The 19,983-nt window shown below is 40.4% G+C and overlaps 1 protein-coding gene across 1 annotated transcript in view; it reads right to left on the bottom strand.

The window, feature by feature from the left end:
• The window catches only part of dntt (deoxynucleotidyltransferase, terminal), a gene marked incomplete at both ends in the record, with an annotated part of 107,681 nt that overhangs the window by 45,786 nt on the left and 41,912 nt on the right, over positions 1 to 19,983 (bottom strand). Inside the window, 2 exons of the mRNA XM_080507387.1 lie at positions 4,371 to 4,473; positions 19,795 to 19,927. Coding sequence (XP_080363513.1) covers positions 4,371 to 4,473; positions 19,795 to 19,927 — 236 coding nt within the window. The remainder of the gene's footprint in view (positions 1 to 4,370; positions 4,474 to 19,794; positions 19,928 to 19,983) is intronic.

The raw sequence follows: 19,983 nt of genomic DNA, 5'->3' as shown, positions 1-19,983 counted from the left end.
CGCTCTGATCTCATCTAGCATTCTGTCTGGTTCACACAATGTGACTTGAAGCTCCGACCTTAAAGTTGCAGATTAACTTGTGTTGGCCCGGGCCATTTGAACTGAAGCTTTGACTTTGACACACAGTTCCGCTGGAATTAAAGAGACTGATTGCTGAAATTAAAGCACTTTTTTGTGCATCTGCATGCATGTCCTGTTGGTGTCAGTCAGAATAGCCATTGTGGCTTCATTTTTCTTTCTTTTTTTTTTTTTTGCAGATTTCAAAGTGACTAACTGCGAGAGATTGGGGAATTAGCCCTCAGCTATATAAACCAGCCCTGTCTGAATCACTTATTCATCTGAAGGAAAAAAGAAACCCCTCTGATTCCCTAACCATGTTGACTCAGACTAAATGCGGAACAATAAAGTCTGTGCTGAATGGCATTGTAATGACAGCGATCCATACAGAGCTCAGCCTTCAGAAAGCAGCACTTCTACAGTATTTAGAGACAGAGATGATAGATGGACGTGGGATGAAATGCGGCTCTCTATGTCTCTCAGTTGCTATTACCAGGGCCAAGCTGGATCTCATCCGTCTGCCACCGAAGCTGGTGGCTGACCTTGCTTCTGCCCCCAAGTTATGCTTTCAGAATATCAGCAGTAGAGGGAGGAGAGAGAGAGAGAAAAAAAATGATGAACCCCTTTTTACAAGGACGTTTGGAGATAGATGTATTTTTAACTCCCTGCAGGCTGAAGAGGGGTGCTTGGATGGATGATGCGAGGGCCGAGGGGTGCAGGGGCTGCCTGTGATATTAGGCCTGAGTGAAGACACGTCGGCCCCCGGGGGCCCGATTGCAGATGACAAGGTTACACGACTTAGAGTCAACCTCTGCTACCTCCACTTAATCACTGTCCCAATGGACCGGCCCCTTTCTCTACCCCCCAAAATGAGAAGAAAAGCTTCCGGTCGTACTGTGCTGTCCCATTCTCTCGATTGCGAAATCCTTTTAACACCTGCCCCGCTTGGCCTAAATCACTGTCTCGCATCCGTCCTGACTCCTTGTCCCCGCACATTTGCACATACTCTCCTGCTTTTCACCTGCTTCCCCCTTCCTGTTCTCCTTTTTCTGAGTGGCAAGATCTCCCCACAATGACATGCAGTAAGTAGGAGGTAATTATCATCGCGCTGGACCTCTGAAGGAGCACGGGCATGCGGAGGTGTGGATGGAAGGGGGACGGCAGGTGGAGGGATTTATTTTTAAACCCAGCAATGACAAAAAGAAGCCGGTGGCTCGGCTGGACGGCGTGATCCTGTTCTTCAGCGAGCACTTATCTCCTCCCGTGACCCTCGCTCACTGTGTACTTATCTCAGGGAGAAGATAGGGTTGACAAAAAGAAAAAAAAAAAGTCCTTCCACCCCTCTGTGAGCTCTCTCTTTACCGAACATGATGTACCATACATTTCTATGTCATTTCTGTGTAATTGAGACAACCTGTAATGTGTTTTGTGTAGCATCCATTGCAGATCAAATGGATGCTATAGAATGCGACATCATGCTCAGCAGAAAAGTATCTACTTTTAAAAGGACTTTTTTTTTTTCAAGGTGAAGCTGATCTGAAGGCAGACATATTGATGTGTTATTTCTTCAGTTTGTCTTCTTAGTATGAAATTTCTCCTTCGTCTGGTACTACTTGTCCCTGAAAACACAAAGCATCAGCACTAACACTCGATTCAGCCCACACAGACTTCTGAAGCCGCCAAACCACAAACACAACTTAGAAATGTGTGTTGACAATGTTTTGACAATATGAAAAAAAATGTCTAGTAAGGAGAATCAAACAGCGTAGTTCAATGGATCAAAGACGTAAGGTTAAACTGACATAGCAGCCTCACTTGTGTGTGAACTGGGACACTAAAAGAAGAAGCAGTGGTATATTGTTGGGTTTGTTTGTTTTTTGTTATGTTTTGTTTTTGGTATCTGCTAGTTCCTTCATAGACAATAGGGCCAAGCACATAAAAAAGAATATCTATCGAAGACATTATGAAACTCTCAAAGAAAATTAAACACATTGCCGAAGCAACGCCAATCTTTTTTTTTCTTTACACAACTACGTTCAAGCCATTGATCATAATGAAAGACACACAAGACAACAAAGACTTTGCCTTTGGGCAAAAAGAATAATAATAGATTTCATTACCCATGCACTGAACAAAAGGCAGTAATCCACTGTGCATCATTTTCTACCATATTTTGAAAGGTAGTGAAATAGCAGTGGCACTTTTATATTAAAGTCTTTTGTAGACACCTTTGCTCTTGACAATTACGGTTCAGAGCTGGATTGTTTGCTTTGGTGAATGGCTCACTTTTATCTGTGTTTATTATTTAAATTATTTAAAAAAAATGTTTTCCAACAAATTACCTTAAGTCTGTTGTTTCATGCAAAGGCTATACACATAGGACTGATAGAGAATGGTCCAAGAAGGGAAATGAATTGATTTATCAGTTGTTATAGTTTGTCCCAATACAAGCTGTGTATGTATGTATGTATGTATGTATGTATGTATGTATGTATGTATGTATGTATGTATGTATGTATGGAGGGATGGAGGGATGGAGGGATGGATGGATGGATGGATGGATGGATGGATGGGTGGGTGGGTGGAAGGACAGATGGATGGTTAAAGTGATTAATTTTTGTATAATTATGTGCAAATGAAAATACATCATAGATATAAGTGTTTCTCCAATGACACATTGGGTCCATTCATGTGTGTTGGAGCAGAAAGCCATTTTAAGAATAATTCTAGAAATATGGCCCACAAGGACCAGAAGTGCTCAACTCTGCTGTGGTATGTGAAATATTTTCACATTTCAATGAAATGTTGCTTATATCATTATTTGATCAATCACCTTCAGATGTTAAATTCAAACACAATCATTGGTTTAGTTCCAAAGATGCAATAAAAGAATGTATCTGTAAAGTAAATCTGAGAAAACAGAACAACAAATCCTGACAGTCTGAGTTCAACAAGCATTTTCCATCCTCACTCACTCACTCACTCACTCACTCACTCACTCACTCACTCACTCACTCACTCACTCACTCACTCACTCACTCACTCACTCACTCACATCGTACTGTACACTGTATATCATCACCACAGAGCTTTGATTTGCATATTAGTGATCAAGAGTTTGATGTAATTAGTTAAAGTGTTTTATCCACTGTGTTTAAATTAGGCACTTGTGTCGTTGATATTAACAACAAATAATTGTCATTGGAGTGCAGGCTATAATTAAACCGTTGTGTCTTTGTAAACATACGCATCCATTAACATTGTCTGTCTCTGCTTCGTCGCTCTCACACAGTTTTTGACTGTTCTTACATTCACTGCTTTAATCAGCCACAGTCGGTTTCTTTTCCGCATTTATCCTGTTTATATTATCTTCTTTTCTCAGACACCTCTCCTCTTTTACCCATTAAAGATTGTTTTGTTTTTTTTCCTTAAAGGGTTATCTATGGTCCATAACAACCCTGCTAAAGGTTTATAATGTCACTGGTTAAATTCTGCTATTTTTCTTTGACTATATTCACTTACCTGTTATCCACTCACCTCCTTCCACTGCAGGCAACTAAACTATCTGAATCAAGTCACATGTCTTTTGAAGATTTATGAAAGAAAATACAGAAACTTAAAAGCCAGCTGCCTGTTTCCAAGGACGCCACTGGGACTATTGAAAAGATGACAAACTGAAGTAAATTGATTCTTTAAGAAATCCGTCCTACTGTGTCAAACTGATGATGAATGGATACTTTGGGATTTCGAAGGTTTCACCCAAAATATACAGTAAGTACTGCTGTGAACTCTGAACGTGGACCTGTTTATACTGCAATGATTTCAAATGAACGACCAAACCTTTATTACATTTTGGGTGTGCGTTTGCACAATGGTGCTCAGAGTCACTCGTCAGGCAACTTTTGAACAACAATGGAACAACCAGTGACGGATGTTTTCTCATTCCTTTAGCAGTTTCATCTGGTCATGTAATCTGATAGCTACCTCGCTTCTAGTTGTGGTGATACAAAGTCCTGTAGTCATTCCCATTGGCTGCAATTTGTGGTTGTGTGACACATGGTTAGGTGCTACTTAGTAAGCTGATGTTCAGTTTATCGTGTCATTGCACTGCCATGGCTTATCTTCAGAGCAGTGATTGCACCGTGCTCAACACTGCTGCGAGGGCAAACGCATGCCAATAAATTAAGCACATGCAAATTCTGCAGCTTTTTGATGACGTGAAATGTCTGGTAATTACATAAATCGGGTGTTTCAACAGCCATAACACTTTCTTTCATGTCAAAAGAGGGAAAGTGAACAAACAAAATCCTTACTTGTTGTTTGAATATTTGGATGATGTTGGTGAGTAGACGCTCCTCCTTTCCCGGCTCTCTTGTGGTCACGATAAAGTCAACGTCATGGCCAAACTCCTTACCTCTGAAGAAAAAGAGCACAGTTTCCCTCTCACTGTATCCATGAAACAATAAGATCAATTACCTTTTATTCGCAGTCTTTAACTGATGAAGAGGGAAGGTGGCAGACGGGGCTATTAAAAGCACAGGCCAAGCTAATGGCTCTGACTTTTTTTTTCATTATTCAAACAAGTCATTTGTCCTCAGCTGTTAAGCATAAAAGCTCCTTTTTTGTTGCCTCAGCTGTCAGAGCTATAACTTTTATGAGAATCATCATTTTCCACTCAGATCAGTGTCATAAAGCAGAACCATATGGAGTCCGACTTGGCTCGCACAATGCCTTTTCTCCGTCAGCACATCCGCGAGCGAAGGTGTTCCTGCGCTGAGTGATTATCAAGTGATTATCTGGCAGGAACGGATTCAAGAAAAAGCTGAGGAGAGAAACGCTGCCTTCACAGACGATGTGCTCAAAATAAAAGGGCCATTTGGAGTGTCGGTCCGACATCAGCCGCCCTAAATCAGTTACAGCAGACAGATTTCAAATCGACTGCAGTTATTCAGGACAGCTCCAGTCACCATTACTGAGGAGGCAGTTCACAATGGATTAAAGGCACCAAACAGGATTCAGCTGATTGCTTATACTGAAGTCTGTGTAATTCCAATTCAGAGATTATTTTGTAAAGGCAGCAAAATAACCCTCACCCTAAAAAAAGGAACCTACAAAACAGCTAGCCAGGTTCACTTGACAATGTTCTCAAGTAAAAATGTAAAACGTTCATTGTGTTATGGGTGTTTGTCACTGAAAATACAACTATTGAAAATGGCTCCTAAGGTAGAACTTTTTGAAACTCCATTAACATGGCGGAAACAAGGGAAAACATAACTTTTCTGAAACGCTGCAACAACGCACCACAGGTTGTAGTAAATGGTTATTTTGCACACATGCCAGTTGATGGACAATAACAACGTTTGCCTCCCGAGTGCAACGACTCTCAATCCATATTCTCCTGAGACTCGGTAGTTTTATAGTTCACAGTCACCTTAATAACAACGCAACTTGGTCGTCTCTCTATACCAATGTCCATGTACTTGCCATTATTAATGCTAATAGCATATTGTCCCCTGCCTGTGTATGGATTCCTTACAAAAACTAGCAACAGTACCTACTTGTGGTCCAACATGAAAACTACATTTGTTTCAGTGCTTCTGCCTTTTTCTTGCAGGGGTCCTGGGGAGCACCTGGCCTGCTTGGTATAAGTGTCTCACACACCTGGCACACCAGATTGCGTTTGCTAAGAGCTTGGTGAAGAAGTGATCATTAGATTCAGGAGTGTTGAAGAAGGGAAAACACCAGAACATGTAGGACAGGTGCTCTCTGGCGCCAGAAACAAACTTTAGTCTCAGAATGTTGTTACATAAGCGCAAAACAGTTTTGAAAAGAAAACGCAAAAACTTTGTGTTTTTCACTTGAAATGTGGTCGAATTTAGAATAAATAACACTCGTCTAATGCCTGTAGGGAATTTAACTTAGTATTTAAGTTAGTAAAGTAGCTAAGGAAAACCCACACAGGCGATGAAATAACGCAAAATACAAAATGTCTTGAAAAATATCAGATGAAATACCCAGTCTTTTTTTGTTTTGTGACCCTGCTAGTAACTACACCATCATGCTGACATTTCGGAAAAATTAACTGTACGATTTGCATTTATGCGTTATCAACACTACATGAGAACTAATCAATAGTTTAGATTTGTCAAGGTTGAAGTGAAGAAGTGCTGTCAACAACCATCAAAGATTTTTTTCTGGATTAAAATGTACAATGAATCAAGCTTTGAATGATATATGGTCAAAAGAGCTCGGCAACAACCTTCAGAACATATCCAGCAATAAACCTGGACAATTTACTGAATGTAATTGAAGTGGAAGCACAGATTCCTGAAAAGAAAAAGAAAAAAAAAATCGAAACTTGTGAAAAGGGCCCAAATATGTCAAATTAAAGATTGTTTAGCACTTCAATAACAGTTAGGTAATACTGAATGCTTTAGCGGTGGACTGATGTCTATTTACACAGGCAGGATCAAGTTGAGATCCGACTCAATATTTGAAGATTCATATATCATTTATGGCCTGGTTTATACAACATTTTATGCATGCAAATATTTGATGAGTTTAGGGGAAATTTACAAAGAACATTAGCGAGACTATTGTCATATAAACATCCAAATGAGCATTTAGGGCTGTTTTTCCCTGCTGTGTCTCACCATAACGTTCTATTTTTCACATATAGTATCATTGGCTAAATGTTTTCCTGGCGAATACAATTTATTGCAACGTGTCACATCTATTCTCATTTGATGTGGGTATATTAAAAGTAATATATGTGAGAATTTGTATGCATTTGCAATGCCTAAGGGGGCTGTTACTTTCTGTCATTGGCCTTTTCCGATGTGATTAGTTGTTCTCGTACACATCATGATGCAGCACAGACGCTGCCGGATTAGTAATGACAGTAGATTTTCTCTTTGCCATCTCCTGCTGCAACAGTCACGATGGTAAGACTGATGTTTTATGAGCCTCCTTAAGCTTTTGACCATGACTCAACTGAGGAAAACATAATCCACCTCCCCTGCCTCCTCGACTGTTCATGTCCTTCATCTTTACATCCACAAATTTTCTAAACTAAAGACTGTAGAGGTACAGTCGTTGCCCAATATATATCCACTTTGTCTCCCAGTGTCTGAAGTATCTCATCCTGCTCTCTCAAGCTCCAACTCTGAACTGCTCAATAATATCGAGGACCCGTTTATGGGGCAACGACTTCAAATTGCAAGTTGCATTTTGAGTTTCCGTCAACACCTAAATAGTTCTTTTTGTCCTAGGACACTGCTGTGAATTTTGAAAGAACTTGCATACCAAAGTAATTTGCCTCTTTAAAAAAATGTAAGCAAATCCATCCCACTGTGTCTAACATTGACCATGAATGGACACTTTTGGATTTCGAATGTTTCATCCAACATCTACAGTAGGTACTGTGAAATCTGGGCCTGTTTATACAACGATGTCAAGCAAAAACTGAATACTTTCATTGCGTTGGGAGTCCGTTTCCATTGCTCAGAGCCACTGAAAATGCAACTTTTTGAAAACGACTCCCAAAGTTGAAGTTATCGATAACAATCAGGCTCCAGCACAACGTAAACGGCCGAAAACAACATGGACAATGACAATGTTTGCCTCCAGAGTGTCATAACTCCCAATCCATATTCTCCTAAGACCGGGTAGTTTTCATTGTGGACAGTCAACGTAGTAATTTAACGTGTGTGTGTGTGTGTGTGTGTGTGTGTGTGTGTGTGTGTGTGTGTGTGTGTGTGTGTGTGTGTGTGTGTGTGTGTGTGTGTGTGTGTGTGTGTGTGTGTGTGCGTGTGTGGTTTCATTTCAAAAACAACCCAGCAGCACCCACTAGTGGCCCAAAACGAGAACTGCGTAGTTTTCAATATTTGTAAATATCAATGTTTGTGACACGTAAATGCAAAACATTTCTGAAACGAAAAGGCAAAAACGATGCGTTTTCACTTGTAACATTGTTGTGTTAATGCGGCCTTATTCTTTATCTTCTCACTATCAATGAACATCACAGAATCTTCACTTCTGCCACCTCCAGCTGAACCTCCTTTCTTTTGTGCAGCACCAAAGTAGGAAAAACACTGCAGAGACCTTTATCAATCTCCTTCTCCACAAGGACACAAAGTTTGTATTTTATTACATAAACCTGCTCCAAAGGCATTATCTGCACACAAGTTAGAATTTTTGTGTTCCCTCTTTCCACTACAGGATAAGTAGTATGTTTTTGAATCATGTTGATTCACTAAGAACTCTGCCTGTTTTGCTTTGTAATAGATTAATGTAACCTTCTCTCCTCGAAGCCCCATCTCTCATTCATCAAAACAATATGGACATGCTCATTCTCACTAACAAACACAAAAGCAATAAGCGGTTTTCCAATGTTCTACATTCTAGACAACGTTTTTACAAGATCTATTTTTTATAATGTGTAAATTACATTTTTCAACTAATTCTTGTGTTTATTAATATTTGTAATTTTGTTGGAACTACACCATATATTTGGGGAAATTATAAAAAAGTCACAATGGCCCTAATCTTAGGAAATACAACAAAGCTCCCCAGTTGTCACTTAAGTATGAATAGTTTCATTTGTATTCCATTGCATATGTTATCATATGACAATATGCATACCATTTGTGTTGTTATTAAAATCCAATATTTGAATATGTGTAAATAAACAAAAGATTATGCCCCCTTCCTAAATATATACAAACACAATCAACGACTTCCAGACTGTGAGCAATGATATTATTGAATCACTATGCTAGTTAATCAACCGCACTGCTTATAATGCAAATATATCATTACACCGCTATATATCCAATTTAGCATGGTGGGTGCTGAAGTTGGTCCCAGCTGAGTATGAGCAAAGGCAGTTTACATCCTGAACAGATCACCAGTCCATTACAGAACATAGACAAACAAACAGGCGCTCACAATCACCTACACTTCAGAGCAGGGGTGTCAAACACAACTTAGTTAAGTGGCCACATTTATCTCGAGTAAAATAGTGCCATAATAACCTTCACAATTTACAGTTTTTCCTTGTGGTGGAGTACACGGGGTAAACTGTCTCATTTTTTGCAGTATTACAGAAAATGTCTGAAGTCTCAGCATGAAGCCAATTTTAATGAAACCTTCTGATGTAAATTACAATGAAATGTCCAAAGAATTTCGCCTAAACTTCTCCTGTTGCATTATGCATGTTTTTACAAACTTACCCTGACAGCATGGCAAGGAAGCTAGTTTGATGGCAACAAGGCAGCTTTCTTTCATGGCCTTGTGGCCGATATCTCAGCTCGGGTCTCAGCAGTGTGTTGTGTCAAATTATGTTTAAAAAGAAATCAATGTTTTCTTTGACACTTTTACACTTTCCTTGGTGGTTTGTCTGGATTAGAGACTCTTGCAAGCTGGATTTGACCCAAGGACCTTATATTTGACACAACATCTGTTGTGCTTATAATGGTGTACAGACATTTACATATACTTATGTATACTGTTGCTTGTTTTTTTTTTAGAATATGCCTGATGACGTGAATGACGCGGGGATCACACAGACCAACATATCAGGTGTGATATACAGTAAATGTCCTCATGGGAATAACATCCACAGATGATCTCTGGTCTCTGAAAGCATTTTTACATTTACGCTGCGGAGGTCAAGAGATGAGCTGATTTGAGAGGTTGTTTCAGTGCACTCCCGTTCCACCTGCTGATAATGTATTCCTCCTACTTGCGTTATGTTCACAGTTTTCTCAGCCAGTTCAGATTGGTCCATGCTGTGCCGGGGTTGCACACGCAGTTCCAGTCAACACAATTACCAAAGCAGTTGGCGACACCTACGTGGATCTAGTCTATGAGCTGGCTTTTGCGCTCACACTTACAGAAACATCCTGTTGACATGCTTCCTATATCAAGTCTCCTTTGATTCATCAGGATAAATGTTATTTTCTGGAAAATAAATTCTAAGAAATGTCTCCATATTGAGAACAATGACATTTCAGTTGGACATTAATGCACATGTTCCAAAAAAGCTTGGATGGTAGCATGTCACCACAGGGTTGAATTTGATCTAATCACTGAATAACATTTGTACATTGGAACAAATTCTTTACACCACATCACGATGTAGAGACATGAATATAACTGTGTTGTATATCGATGATGAATTGTTGTTGAGTCCAATTTAAGTGTCAGTATTACTGTAATAATAATAATAAGAACAATGCATAGGTTTTATACTGCACTTTTCAGGACACTCAAAGACACTTTACATTGCACCATTCATTCACTCCATACTCGATGGTGGTAAACCACAGATGTAGCCACAGCCACAGGCTGAGGGAAGTGAGGCTGTCAAACTGCGCCATCAGCCCCTCCAACTACCACCAACCACTCACTCTACATTCATCCACGCAGTTCGGGGTTCAGTGCCTTGCCCAAGGACACTTGGGCAAGGCAAAAACAGAGACGGGAGTGTGTGATGTGATGTCTGATATGAGTGATGGAGACAACAAGCGGTGAGTCCCTGCTTATCAACTCTGTTGCAGGTCTTCTAATTTACCTATTTGAAAGGGGATATTTTGCAGAAATGCTCCAGGTCAGGTTAATATTTTTCCATTATAGTCATTGTAAATGCACACAAACAGAATTGTGTTCAGAATTTTGCCAATGTGTACGGGTTTGCTATGGTTTATAAATGTTTAGATATGCTCATATTTGTTAATGACTGAAAATGATGAGCTTAAAAAAGACCGGAATGATCACAAAGATTTCGTTTGTTATGCTTGTGAGCATCCGAGTAAAACAGCAAGGTTAAAAAAAAGTTACTTCAAAGAAGCAGCAACACACAGGTACTGTTTAAGCAGTGAAAGGGAAGCTGCTCCAAAGTGGAAATGTGTAATATTTAGAAGTAAAAGCATTGTGTGTGTGTTTGTGTGTGTGTGTGTGTGTGTGTGTGTGTGTGTGTGTGTGTGTGTGTGTGTGTGTGTGTGTGTGTGTGTGTGTGTGTGTGTGTGTGTGTGTGTGTGTGTGTGTGTGTGTGTGTGTGTGTGTGTGTGTGTGTGGGCTCGGTGATATGCTGACCTCCTGCCAGAGGCGTTCGACTCAGAGCATGCAGGACGCCTCAAAGCAGCCGTCAGAAGGAAATCCTGAAAGAGGTTTCCTGTGATTAAAGGAAGAGCCTCCCATGACAGTTCTTTTCCCCTCCATCCGTTGCAAAAGAAGCACATACACACACAAGCAAAATCACACAAACTACCAGTGCTGGTGTGGCCCCTCAAAGGACAAAACATCCTCCCTCCTGCAGCACTGATGTTGACTGCAAGCAAAGATTAGGCCCACACCAGCCGCCACCTGTCAAAAGGCCGTGCATCATTTCGAACTGATCATTACCAATCACCAACTCACACACACACACACACACACACACACACACACACACACACACACACACACACACACACACACACACACACACACACACACACACAAACCCTTTGATAAACTACAGGCCAAATCCGAACCATTGGCCTTACAGCTAACAACAAAGCAAATTAGACAATAAATGTTGGGGAGGGGGTGAAGCATCTGCAGCCACATTGGCCCTGGCGCCTTGATCCCTCCTCGCTGGTACTAACAAATGAGTGACGGATGGCGAGAGCAAGCGACATTAAAGGAACGGGGAGAGGCCACAGATGGCTCGTGGGAAAGCTTCAAAGGTCACTGTGGCTAATTCAGGGAGCTAAAGAAGTATTCGAAAACAGCTATTAGAGCTCTGCAAGGCATGATAATGTTAATGGTTAGCGTTAGCGGCAGAGAGGATGTACCCCTGTGGCATTAACGGAACGAGTGCCTGGCTCACAGGTTCACCCGGCAGATGCCGCTTCCAGTTGCAGTCATTTAATTTGCATCGCGGCTGTATATAATTTACCCTCCCTTTAAAATAATAGACGCGGTGAGAGGATTCGCTTTCACAGCCGTGTTTATCCTCGCTGGTATTTATGTGGAAACGCTTCTTTAATGAGTTGACTGGTAGGACACGGCTGTTTGAGAATGCATCACAGATCTCCATCTGCTGAGTGAGCAAGTTCCCGCCGAAGCTCCCAAACACTTTTAATTGGCCAAGCCGAGATTCCGTTACACTTCCAGCTTGTAGCGTGCTCTTAAGTTGTTAAGCTGAATCTCACTGCCTCGGCCCTCTGCTGCGCTGGCAAATCTCGTTCGCGTGTGCAGCATAAGTGTATGCCATGAATAGCAAAAAATAACAGCGAGAACAAACAGAGCTGGAGTAAAATCGACAGCAAGCATAGTTTTTTGGGGGGGTGGTAGGGAGGGGGCTTAGCACAATAAATAACAATAACTATCAAAAATTATTTAACTATGGGAAAATCGAATGTGCAATACATACACATACAGTACCAGTCAACATCTTTTCTCATGAGGACGGCTCAAGCGAGTGTGATCAGTGTTTACATCTGACAATATTTCCCAAATTTCCTCAGAAGTTTCCAGATTGATTGGCTCTTGTCATACAGCAGAGATCCAAGGGGAGTCAGCACAGATGAAGTCGCATTACTTTTGTTTTAACGTTTGAATAGGTGAATAGGTGTGTCCAGAGTACGAATTACGGGGGAGCTAAGGGGAGCTGGGCTCCCCTGAAAGGGACCTGAGCTCCCCTGAAAGCCTAATTTGAAAAATTTAGGGGGAGCTCTAAAAACATGCGGCATACCTATTCTACAAACTTGAGAAGTCTGATCGGAAAATAGGGCTCCCCGAAAGCCACGTTGTAATTCGAACCCTGGGTGTGTCAGCATTTAATTGATGTACGTCACGAAAGGTTTATTCATAGGTTTATATTTATTCATTCAAAAATGTGTATTTTTTTTAATGACCAATTAATAATTTTTAAGTGTTGTGATGATATGGGCAGGATGAACGTGACTAACAAAGGCAAACTCGCTGAGAAAACAGCAGGACATTACTGAGAGCTTTATATCGAATATGACTTCTTAAAAGCAATGGACAAAATTAGACATGAATCCTTCTTTTGCTGCGTAAAAGCTTGTTGAATCTAATGTATCAAAAAAAAATAATTTTTGTTTACTACATATTGCCATATGAGGTTTTTTTTCAAGCTCCATTGCTTCACTATTAATCTGTAGTGTAATGTGTGATATGAAATATACAAAAACTACTGAATGAGAAACTGTGTCAAATTATTTGACTGGTATATCTGAATTATCTGTGTTCTCCATTACTGCAATTCATAAATAGTTGTTTCAGTAGAATCTGATGCTCTTTAGTTGTATCTATCTATTGAGAAAAAACTTTATTATGTGGGTATGGAACCCAAATATTGTGCATCATAAATGCAGAAATCCTGAAACGCTTTTGGAACTTAAATGTAACATACTTCTTAACTAATTTGAATAAAACCAAAATGAGACACTGGGATTTATTTTTGCTTTCAATCTCTCCTAATATGACTTGAGTTTTGAGTTCATCTTCCTGATTTGTAATGTGTTCAGTGGTTGATGGGTGTGGACAGCGAACAGCTCATGAGCACCTGGATTCTTTTACTGGGAAGCCGTGCTGATGTAATACATGCAAAACGTGGTTGAAGTGAAATAAACAAGGACTTTCCTGCAACATATGTCTCCTGGATGTCAGCATATGTTGCTTCAAAACCTCCAAATATGGTTCAGAATTAATGGAGTCCGCACAGATTTGCAACACATGCCAACTGCATTAATGCACCGCGTCACCCTCATGGATTATGGTTTTTAGAAGGGTTATATGTTTTATTTATTTACATTTTATTCTTTTCAATGCATTGTTGGGTTTCAACATTGAGCACCGTGGGATGACGTGTTCACAGACAGTAGTTTTCCAAATTGGTCCATGCAGTGCTTTCAACTTGACAATTATGGGCCTGATCTACTTGTGTCCTGAATAAAGTGTGCTTCATCACATGCCCATGCAAATAACTTGCACTTCCACCCTGCACACACTTCACAGGTGATCAATGATGAACGTGGGATTTGCTGACGTGATACTCTGTTTATATGAGAACAATCTCTTATCGGGTCCGATACTGCACAGAGTGCTCATACTCGTAAAAGTTCCCTGACACAACCCAGAGAGCATTATGTGTTGTCCCCGGTGTGATTTCCACAGATGACTCTCAGGATGAGTCAGTTCAGTCCAAACCAGAACTTATAAAAACAGGAAAACAGATTGATATTAAATAATGTCATTGTTAATGCTGATATCTTCTTTTCTCCCCTCTCAGCTTCCTCCCGATTGCACCGGAGTTAAAAAGCATTGTCAGGTCAGAGCACACGGCACCTTTAATTCCCCCTCACTCAGCAGAAAAGCCGACGACAGCGCATCAGGCTCTTTCGCTCCAGCAAAGAGGCTGTTTTTCTTCGTCTTGTTCCTCACCATTAATGGTGCACCTTCAGAACACTGCTTTTATTTAGCATTAAACCTTCTGCTGCCGCTCAGCAGGAGGTGCGCCTTTAAAGGGAAAAAAAACACAAAGCTCTCATAGGTCTGTTAATAACAATGTGCACAACAACACACTTGTGTTACTTTATATTGAGCTGCACATCGCACAAACACCTGATGTGAATTTAGCCTTCGTCCACTCTTTTATTGCGTGTGGAAAAATGTTAAATTATTGAGGCTTTCTGCACAAAAGGCCATAAAATATACATGGTTATTTACAAATTTGTGCATATGACAAGGTGACATGCATATGAATAATGCAGATGTGGGAAGTGTTGCTGCTGCTGGAAGGTTTCATTGAATGTGGCCATCTGCATGAGGAAGAGCAGCACTTAAGAGTCTCTGTTCTGGGGGAAAAGGAAAACTTCATTTGTCGCTGTGCATCACACAATATCAGCTCCCTCTGATCTGAATGTCTCCAGCAGCACAGAGAATCAAGGTGATAAGCTGGAAGATAAGAGATAAAAAAAAACATTGAAAAGAGCAGTGTGCATTTGTGGGCCTGTTCCGCTCTTTCCCTCGGTGAGCTGATAAAAGAGTCGATCTTAAAAACCACGACACCCTGAACTGAACTGATAAGGAATATCTCAGCTGTTGCTCAGAGTAAACAATGCATGGCGACACCCCCCCCCCCCCCCCCCCCCCCACACACACACACGCACACACACGCACACTTGAACATTTGAAAGGAGGCACTACCCCCCGCCCTCAGGCTGTCACATTCAGTCATATTCCCACAAAATCTAATGTTAAATAAGTTTTGCAGCGGTGACTCGGTGCTCTGCTGACACCGTGCAAGTCTTTCACGCGTGGCGAAGGTAGAAGCAGGGTTGTTTTGTTTTTTTGAGGGGTTTTGGTTTTTTTTTTCCAAGCCTAACCTATTTTTAATCCACCCCTCTTCTTCCCCCACCCAACAAAACTGCTTTAAGACTTGTCACCCGCCTTTCCACAAATGTCCTTTCAATGAGGCTAATGTCAGTGGCATCAACAAATCCTCGTAACGCTGCCTCCCTCTGAAGTTGAGGCAGTGTTTACTAAACTCGAGTTTACTGCAGCGCCTATTTCGTGAAACTTTGGGGTGCCAAGTTATATGTCTTTGTGTATCTCACACAGAGATGAAAGACTTGCCCAAACTGAGTACATCTATTTGAGTACATATGTGTGTGTGTGCGTGTGTGTCTGTGCGCGCAAAAGATGAAACTAATAAGAGACTCAACATCACATTGCAAATTATAGGTAATTAAATCGAGCTTTGACAGGACTTTAGGAGGGAACATTTTCAAATATGTGACACTGAGGAGAATTAGCAGATTATTAGTAGTGCTGCCGGCATCTTAACTCAACTTATTTTGGTGTGATAGAGGAGCTATATGGCCGCCCGCTGCGCCTAAACCATGTCTGGAGAAATCTGCTTTTCAACCAGATAAAGGTAAATGACTTACTTAACAGGCCGATGATGCACAAGTCATCGTTCTTCAATTATGGCTCCGCGTGATTCCAATTAAGTCTCACATAATCCTCCCACAGTCTGCGCCAAATATGAGATGAAGTAGACGTGTGCTTGAAGTTTGAAGCCATAAAAGCTCTCTCGCAGGCCCCCTTTACACTTTGCTGCAGAGTCCTGGCCCATAAATCTCGAGCAGTTCTTCCCCTTCATTCCTGATGTTAACTATCCACGATGCTCTAATCACTTTCTTCATCTCTCTTACTACATTTACCCCTTGAGGAGATGTTATTTACATAATCAGACATAATTCCAGCTGTCACTTATCCTTTTGAAGATAAAACATATTAGATTTTTTTTCCTTTCCCCATTTACTGTTTGATACCTTCTTTATTCAAGAACCTCACATCCACTGAGATATAGTATATGAGATATTATACACCGACGTGTGAGCATTAACGTGAGGCTGTTTGATCTTTAAGGAGAAATGCTAGACTGTTTCTTCTTGAGAAAAAAAAAGGTGCAGATGTTGGATTTAGAGTGTGACTAACTTTTGGGAGCGAAATATATATGAGGGCAACAAATTAATAAGAAATGATACCCTGGAGAGAGATGCGACTAAAACAAGGTGTAAAAAGAGATGCAAAACAAAAAGTAATATTGTAATTTCCCAAATGTGACAATAGAGTCACAGGTACACACAAAATGTACTCGTAACTAGTATTAAATGCTAATAATTAAACTATTGAAAAGTCTTTAAATAAATGTCAAATAAAATAATCAAACGAGATAGAAAAAGATTAAACTGAAGCAACCAAAGAGTGTGTAATCAGTGCATATTCATGAATCTCATTGCTAATTTAATACGTGTTGAAAATTATGTGCTGACATGTAATTTTAATCATTAGTTGATGAGTTGATGGGAGTTGTGTCTCTGATGGTTGATTACACACTACAGTCTGTATTGGCTCGGTGCAGGAGGTGGAAACAAGAGGATAATAATAATAATAATAATAATAATAATAATAATATTTGTGTAGCACACGTTAAAATCAAACAATGGCTCAAGGTGCTTAACAGGAGAATAAAAAACAGAAAAACATATTAGTCAAAGTAGTGAAATTAGTAAAACAACCACTGTTAAAGCATCATAATGCAGATTAGGCATTGGAGATGGTTACAACTCAAGGAAACTCCACATTTATAATTTGGTGTTTTAGGCCCTGAAGGAAAAAGTTGTGTTTCCTCCGTTTCCACAGAGACGGGAGTTGGACCATTTTCAAAAAGTTCTATTTTCAATGGCTCTGAGCACCATTGTCATGGAAACAGACACAAACATGCAACAAAAGTTTTCCATTTTCACTTGAAAATGTTGTCGTGTAAACGGTGCTTTAGGTATCTGGCGATCTCACAAAGCTCAGCACAAAATAAAAGAACAATGTTGTTGGTTAAAGCAGAGGATCACATTTTTCTCTTAACTACATGTAAAATGCGATACTCCGGTGAATATGGAGTTAGATCTGCTTCTAGGAAAAATATTTTTTTTCGCAAGAAGATTCTTTTTCTTTACTTTTGCAGTTTCTGAATCAGTAAAATGAAACAGGAAATATTTCAAAGACACTACATATTTGGGAGCAGTAAAAAAATGTTTAATATGCCACCCACTGTTTGAAATGTTCTCGAAACCCGCACAGATGGTGCTCAGACAAAGTCAACTTTTTCATTCGTTTCAAGTGCACCATTTTTGAGATTTGATCGATGTTTTCTGGAGCCACTGTGAGCGTTTTATCTGATCCTTGAGGAGAAGGTTTTCAGTTAATTGGGTCTTTTATGCCCAGTTCACCATATGTTTGTGTGTGTGAGATTTATTTTATACCATATGAAAGGAACACAAGAGCTCGACAAACAAAAAGCCAAAATGCCAAAGCATGCACATATACACACACGCAAATATTGAAAATGGACATCACATAAATAGTTCAATGCTCGAGGTTCAAAAGCCATTTGAGAAGTGCCTCCTAAAAATTTTACTAGGTGCCTATTGTGACGACTCAGGCTTTACATTAATTGAGTCTAGAGTGGACTTTTAATAGATTATTTATGAATACACTTTGGGATATACTGTGAATTTCATTGTTGACAGATAAATATTTCATAATAATGAGTTAACATCTTCTTAGAGGTCACATACAGTATGTCCTCATGGAGGAACTGCTTGAAGTACCACCTGTTCTAAAGTCAATTGTTATGGCGTTAAACACATATTTGGATCAATCCTTCAATTGGGACCAATTCTTTGTGAGAATCTTGCATAAATTTACATACAATCATCCACCAATATGGGGCACCTGACATTTATTGGGGAGTGCAAAGCCCTCCAGAATTTAAGGCAAGGATGTCAATCATAAGGCCAGTGAACTGATGGTTCTCATTGTAGCGACAGACAGGGGGGGGCACACTTACAGATGTAAAAATGTGGGTCCTTCAAGAAAAAAGGCTGGGAATCACTGCAATAAAGGACTTGTTAGGAATTCTGAACATTGTTGCCAACAAGCTATAGAAGATTGGTGTGATTATACAGAAAAAAATGTTTTATCTTTACAGTCCACCAAAGAGCAAATGTGTCATTGGCTCAACAAATAAATTATGTACACACATTACTTGAATCATCAAATATTGAGAACCGTTCATGTTTTGGCTGAAGTCCAGACTCCATTTATCATTTTGCAGAGTTAAGAAAAGAGTCCATTTATGACATTTGTGTAAATTTTTCTTTGTAGCGTCAAAATAACGAATTTAATATAGTAAAATAAAAATACTGTTTTCATTGACCTTGAATAACTAATGAAAAAACTTTGTGAAGAGGAACAGTCCTGAAGTCAAATCATGAAGGTTATGACCGTGTGAATTCCTGACTGAAAAATATAAAAACAGCAAGTTACCACTTTTTCAAAAGCCCTTTACGGACACGGTTTGCGGACAAATTTGGCAAACACAAATAAGTTTGACAAACAGAAGTAAGTTTGAGAAGACCTCTGGCACCATGTAACGCTTGTTGCTCGGACGCCATTAAAAAGCCTGAGTTAAACTGCGGCGGCTCCGTCGGCCCAGTCGAGAGGCGAGCGCCTGTCCTCACTGCCAGGCTGCTTTGAATTATTTACCTCACACGCCACGGGTTGTGGCTGAATTTTACAACGCCACAGAGCAGAGTGCCGCACACTTACTCTGGCACAAAGCAGTCCGCATTAAAAAGAGCAACACAAAGAAGTCGCAAAGGAGGGAGGAGCCGGCTGTGAGCAAATAGTTGCACTCAGCGGGTAGTTTTCCGAGAGCACTCAGCGTAATGCATTTGAATGCATTTGAATGCCTTCGTGTAAATGCAAAGCATTATTGCCCGGCGCCATCAAGGCCTTTTGCTGGTGCCATCAAGAACAAACGAATGAGGCAGGGCTGATCTGCTGCGTTAAATGTCAAATTAATCCACTTTATCTAATTATTTTTACAAACAGCGGGATGCAGTTAGACACCTCTGCCTTTAACGCCTCTTCCCTCACGCTCGCCGTGTGACTCCCGCGCTCTGCCAGTAGATAACAATGAGGAATAACCACGAGGGAGACGAGCAGACCACTTGAGATTCATCTAATGTCTTTGTGCATCGCCAATATAGACTTAACAGCAGTGGGGGTGAAAAAAAAAAAAAAAAAAAAAAAGCACTGCTGTTCTATTTCATCTCCGATATCAACACTGAAAGGAGAAGACAAGTCTTGTACCTGCGAAAGCCACCTGTCAGTGCCAGTATGGCGTCCGGCGTGATTGCATGGGCAGCTTCGTCAATAATGTTCCCCAGGGCTCGGGCCTCCACTTTACTGACAGCCCTGGAGATGTCTCCATAATGCAGAAAACCTGCGGGGAGAGGACCACGTGGTTGTTAGTCGAGCAGCCAGCCATCAATCATTGCC

The sequence above is a fragment of the Blennius ocellaris genome, assembly GCF_963422515.1.
Source record: "Blennius ocellaris genome assembly, chromosome: 13".
Lineage (NCBI taxonomy): Eukaryota > Metazoa > Chordata > Actinopteri > Blenniiformes > Blenniidae > Blennius > Blennius ocellaris.
The sequence above is the reverse complement of the archived record's forward strand: the minus strand, read 5'-3'. Positions and strand labels throughout refer to the sequence as shown.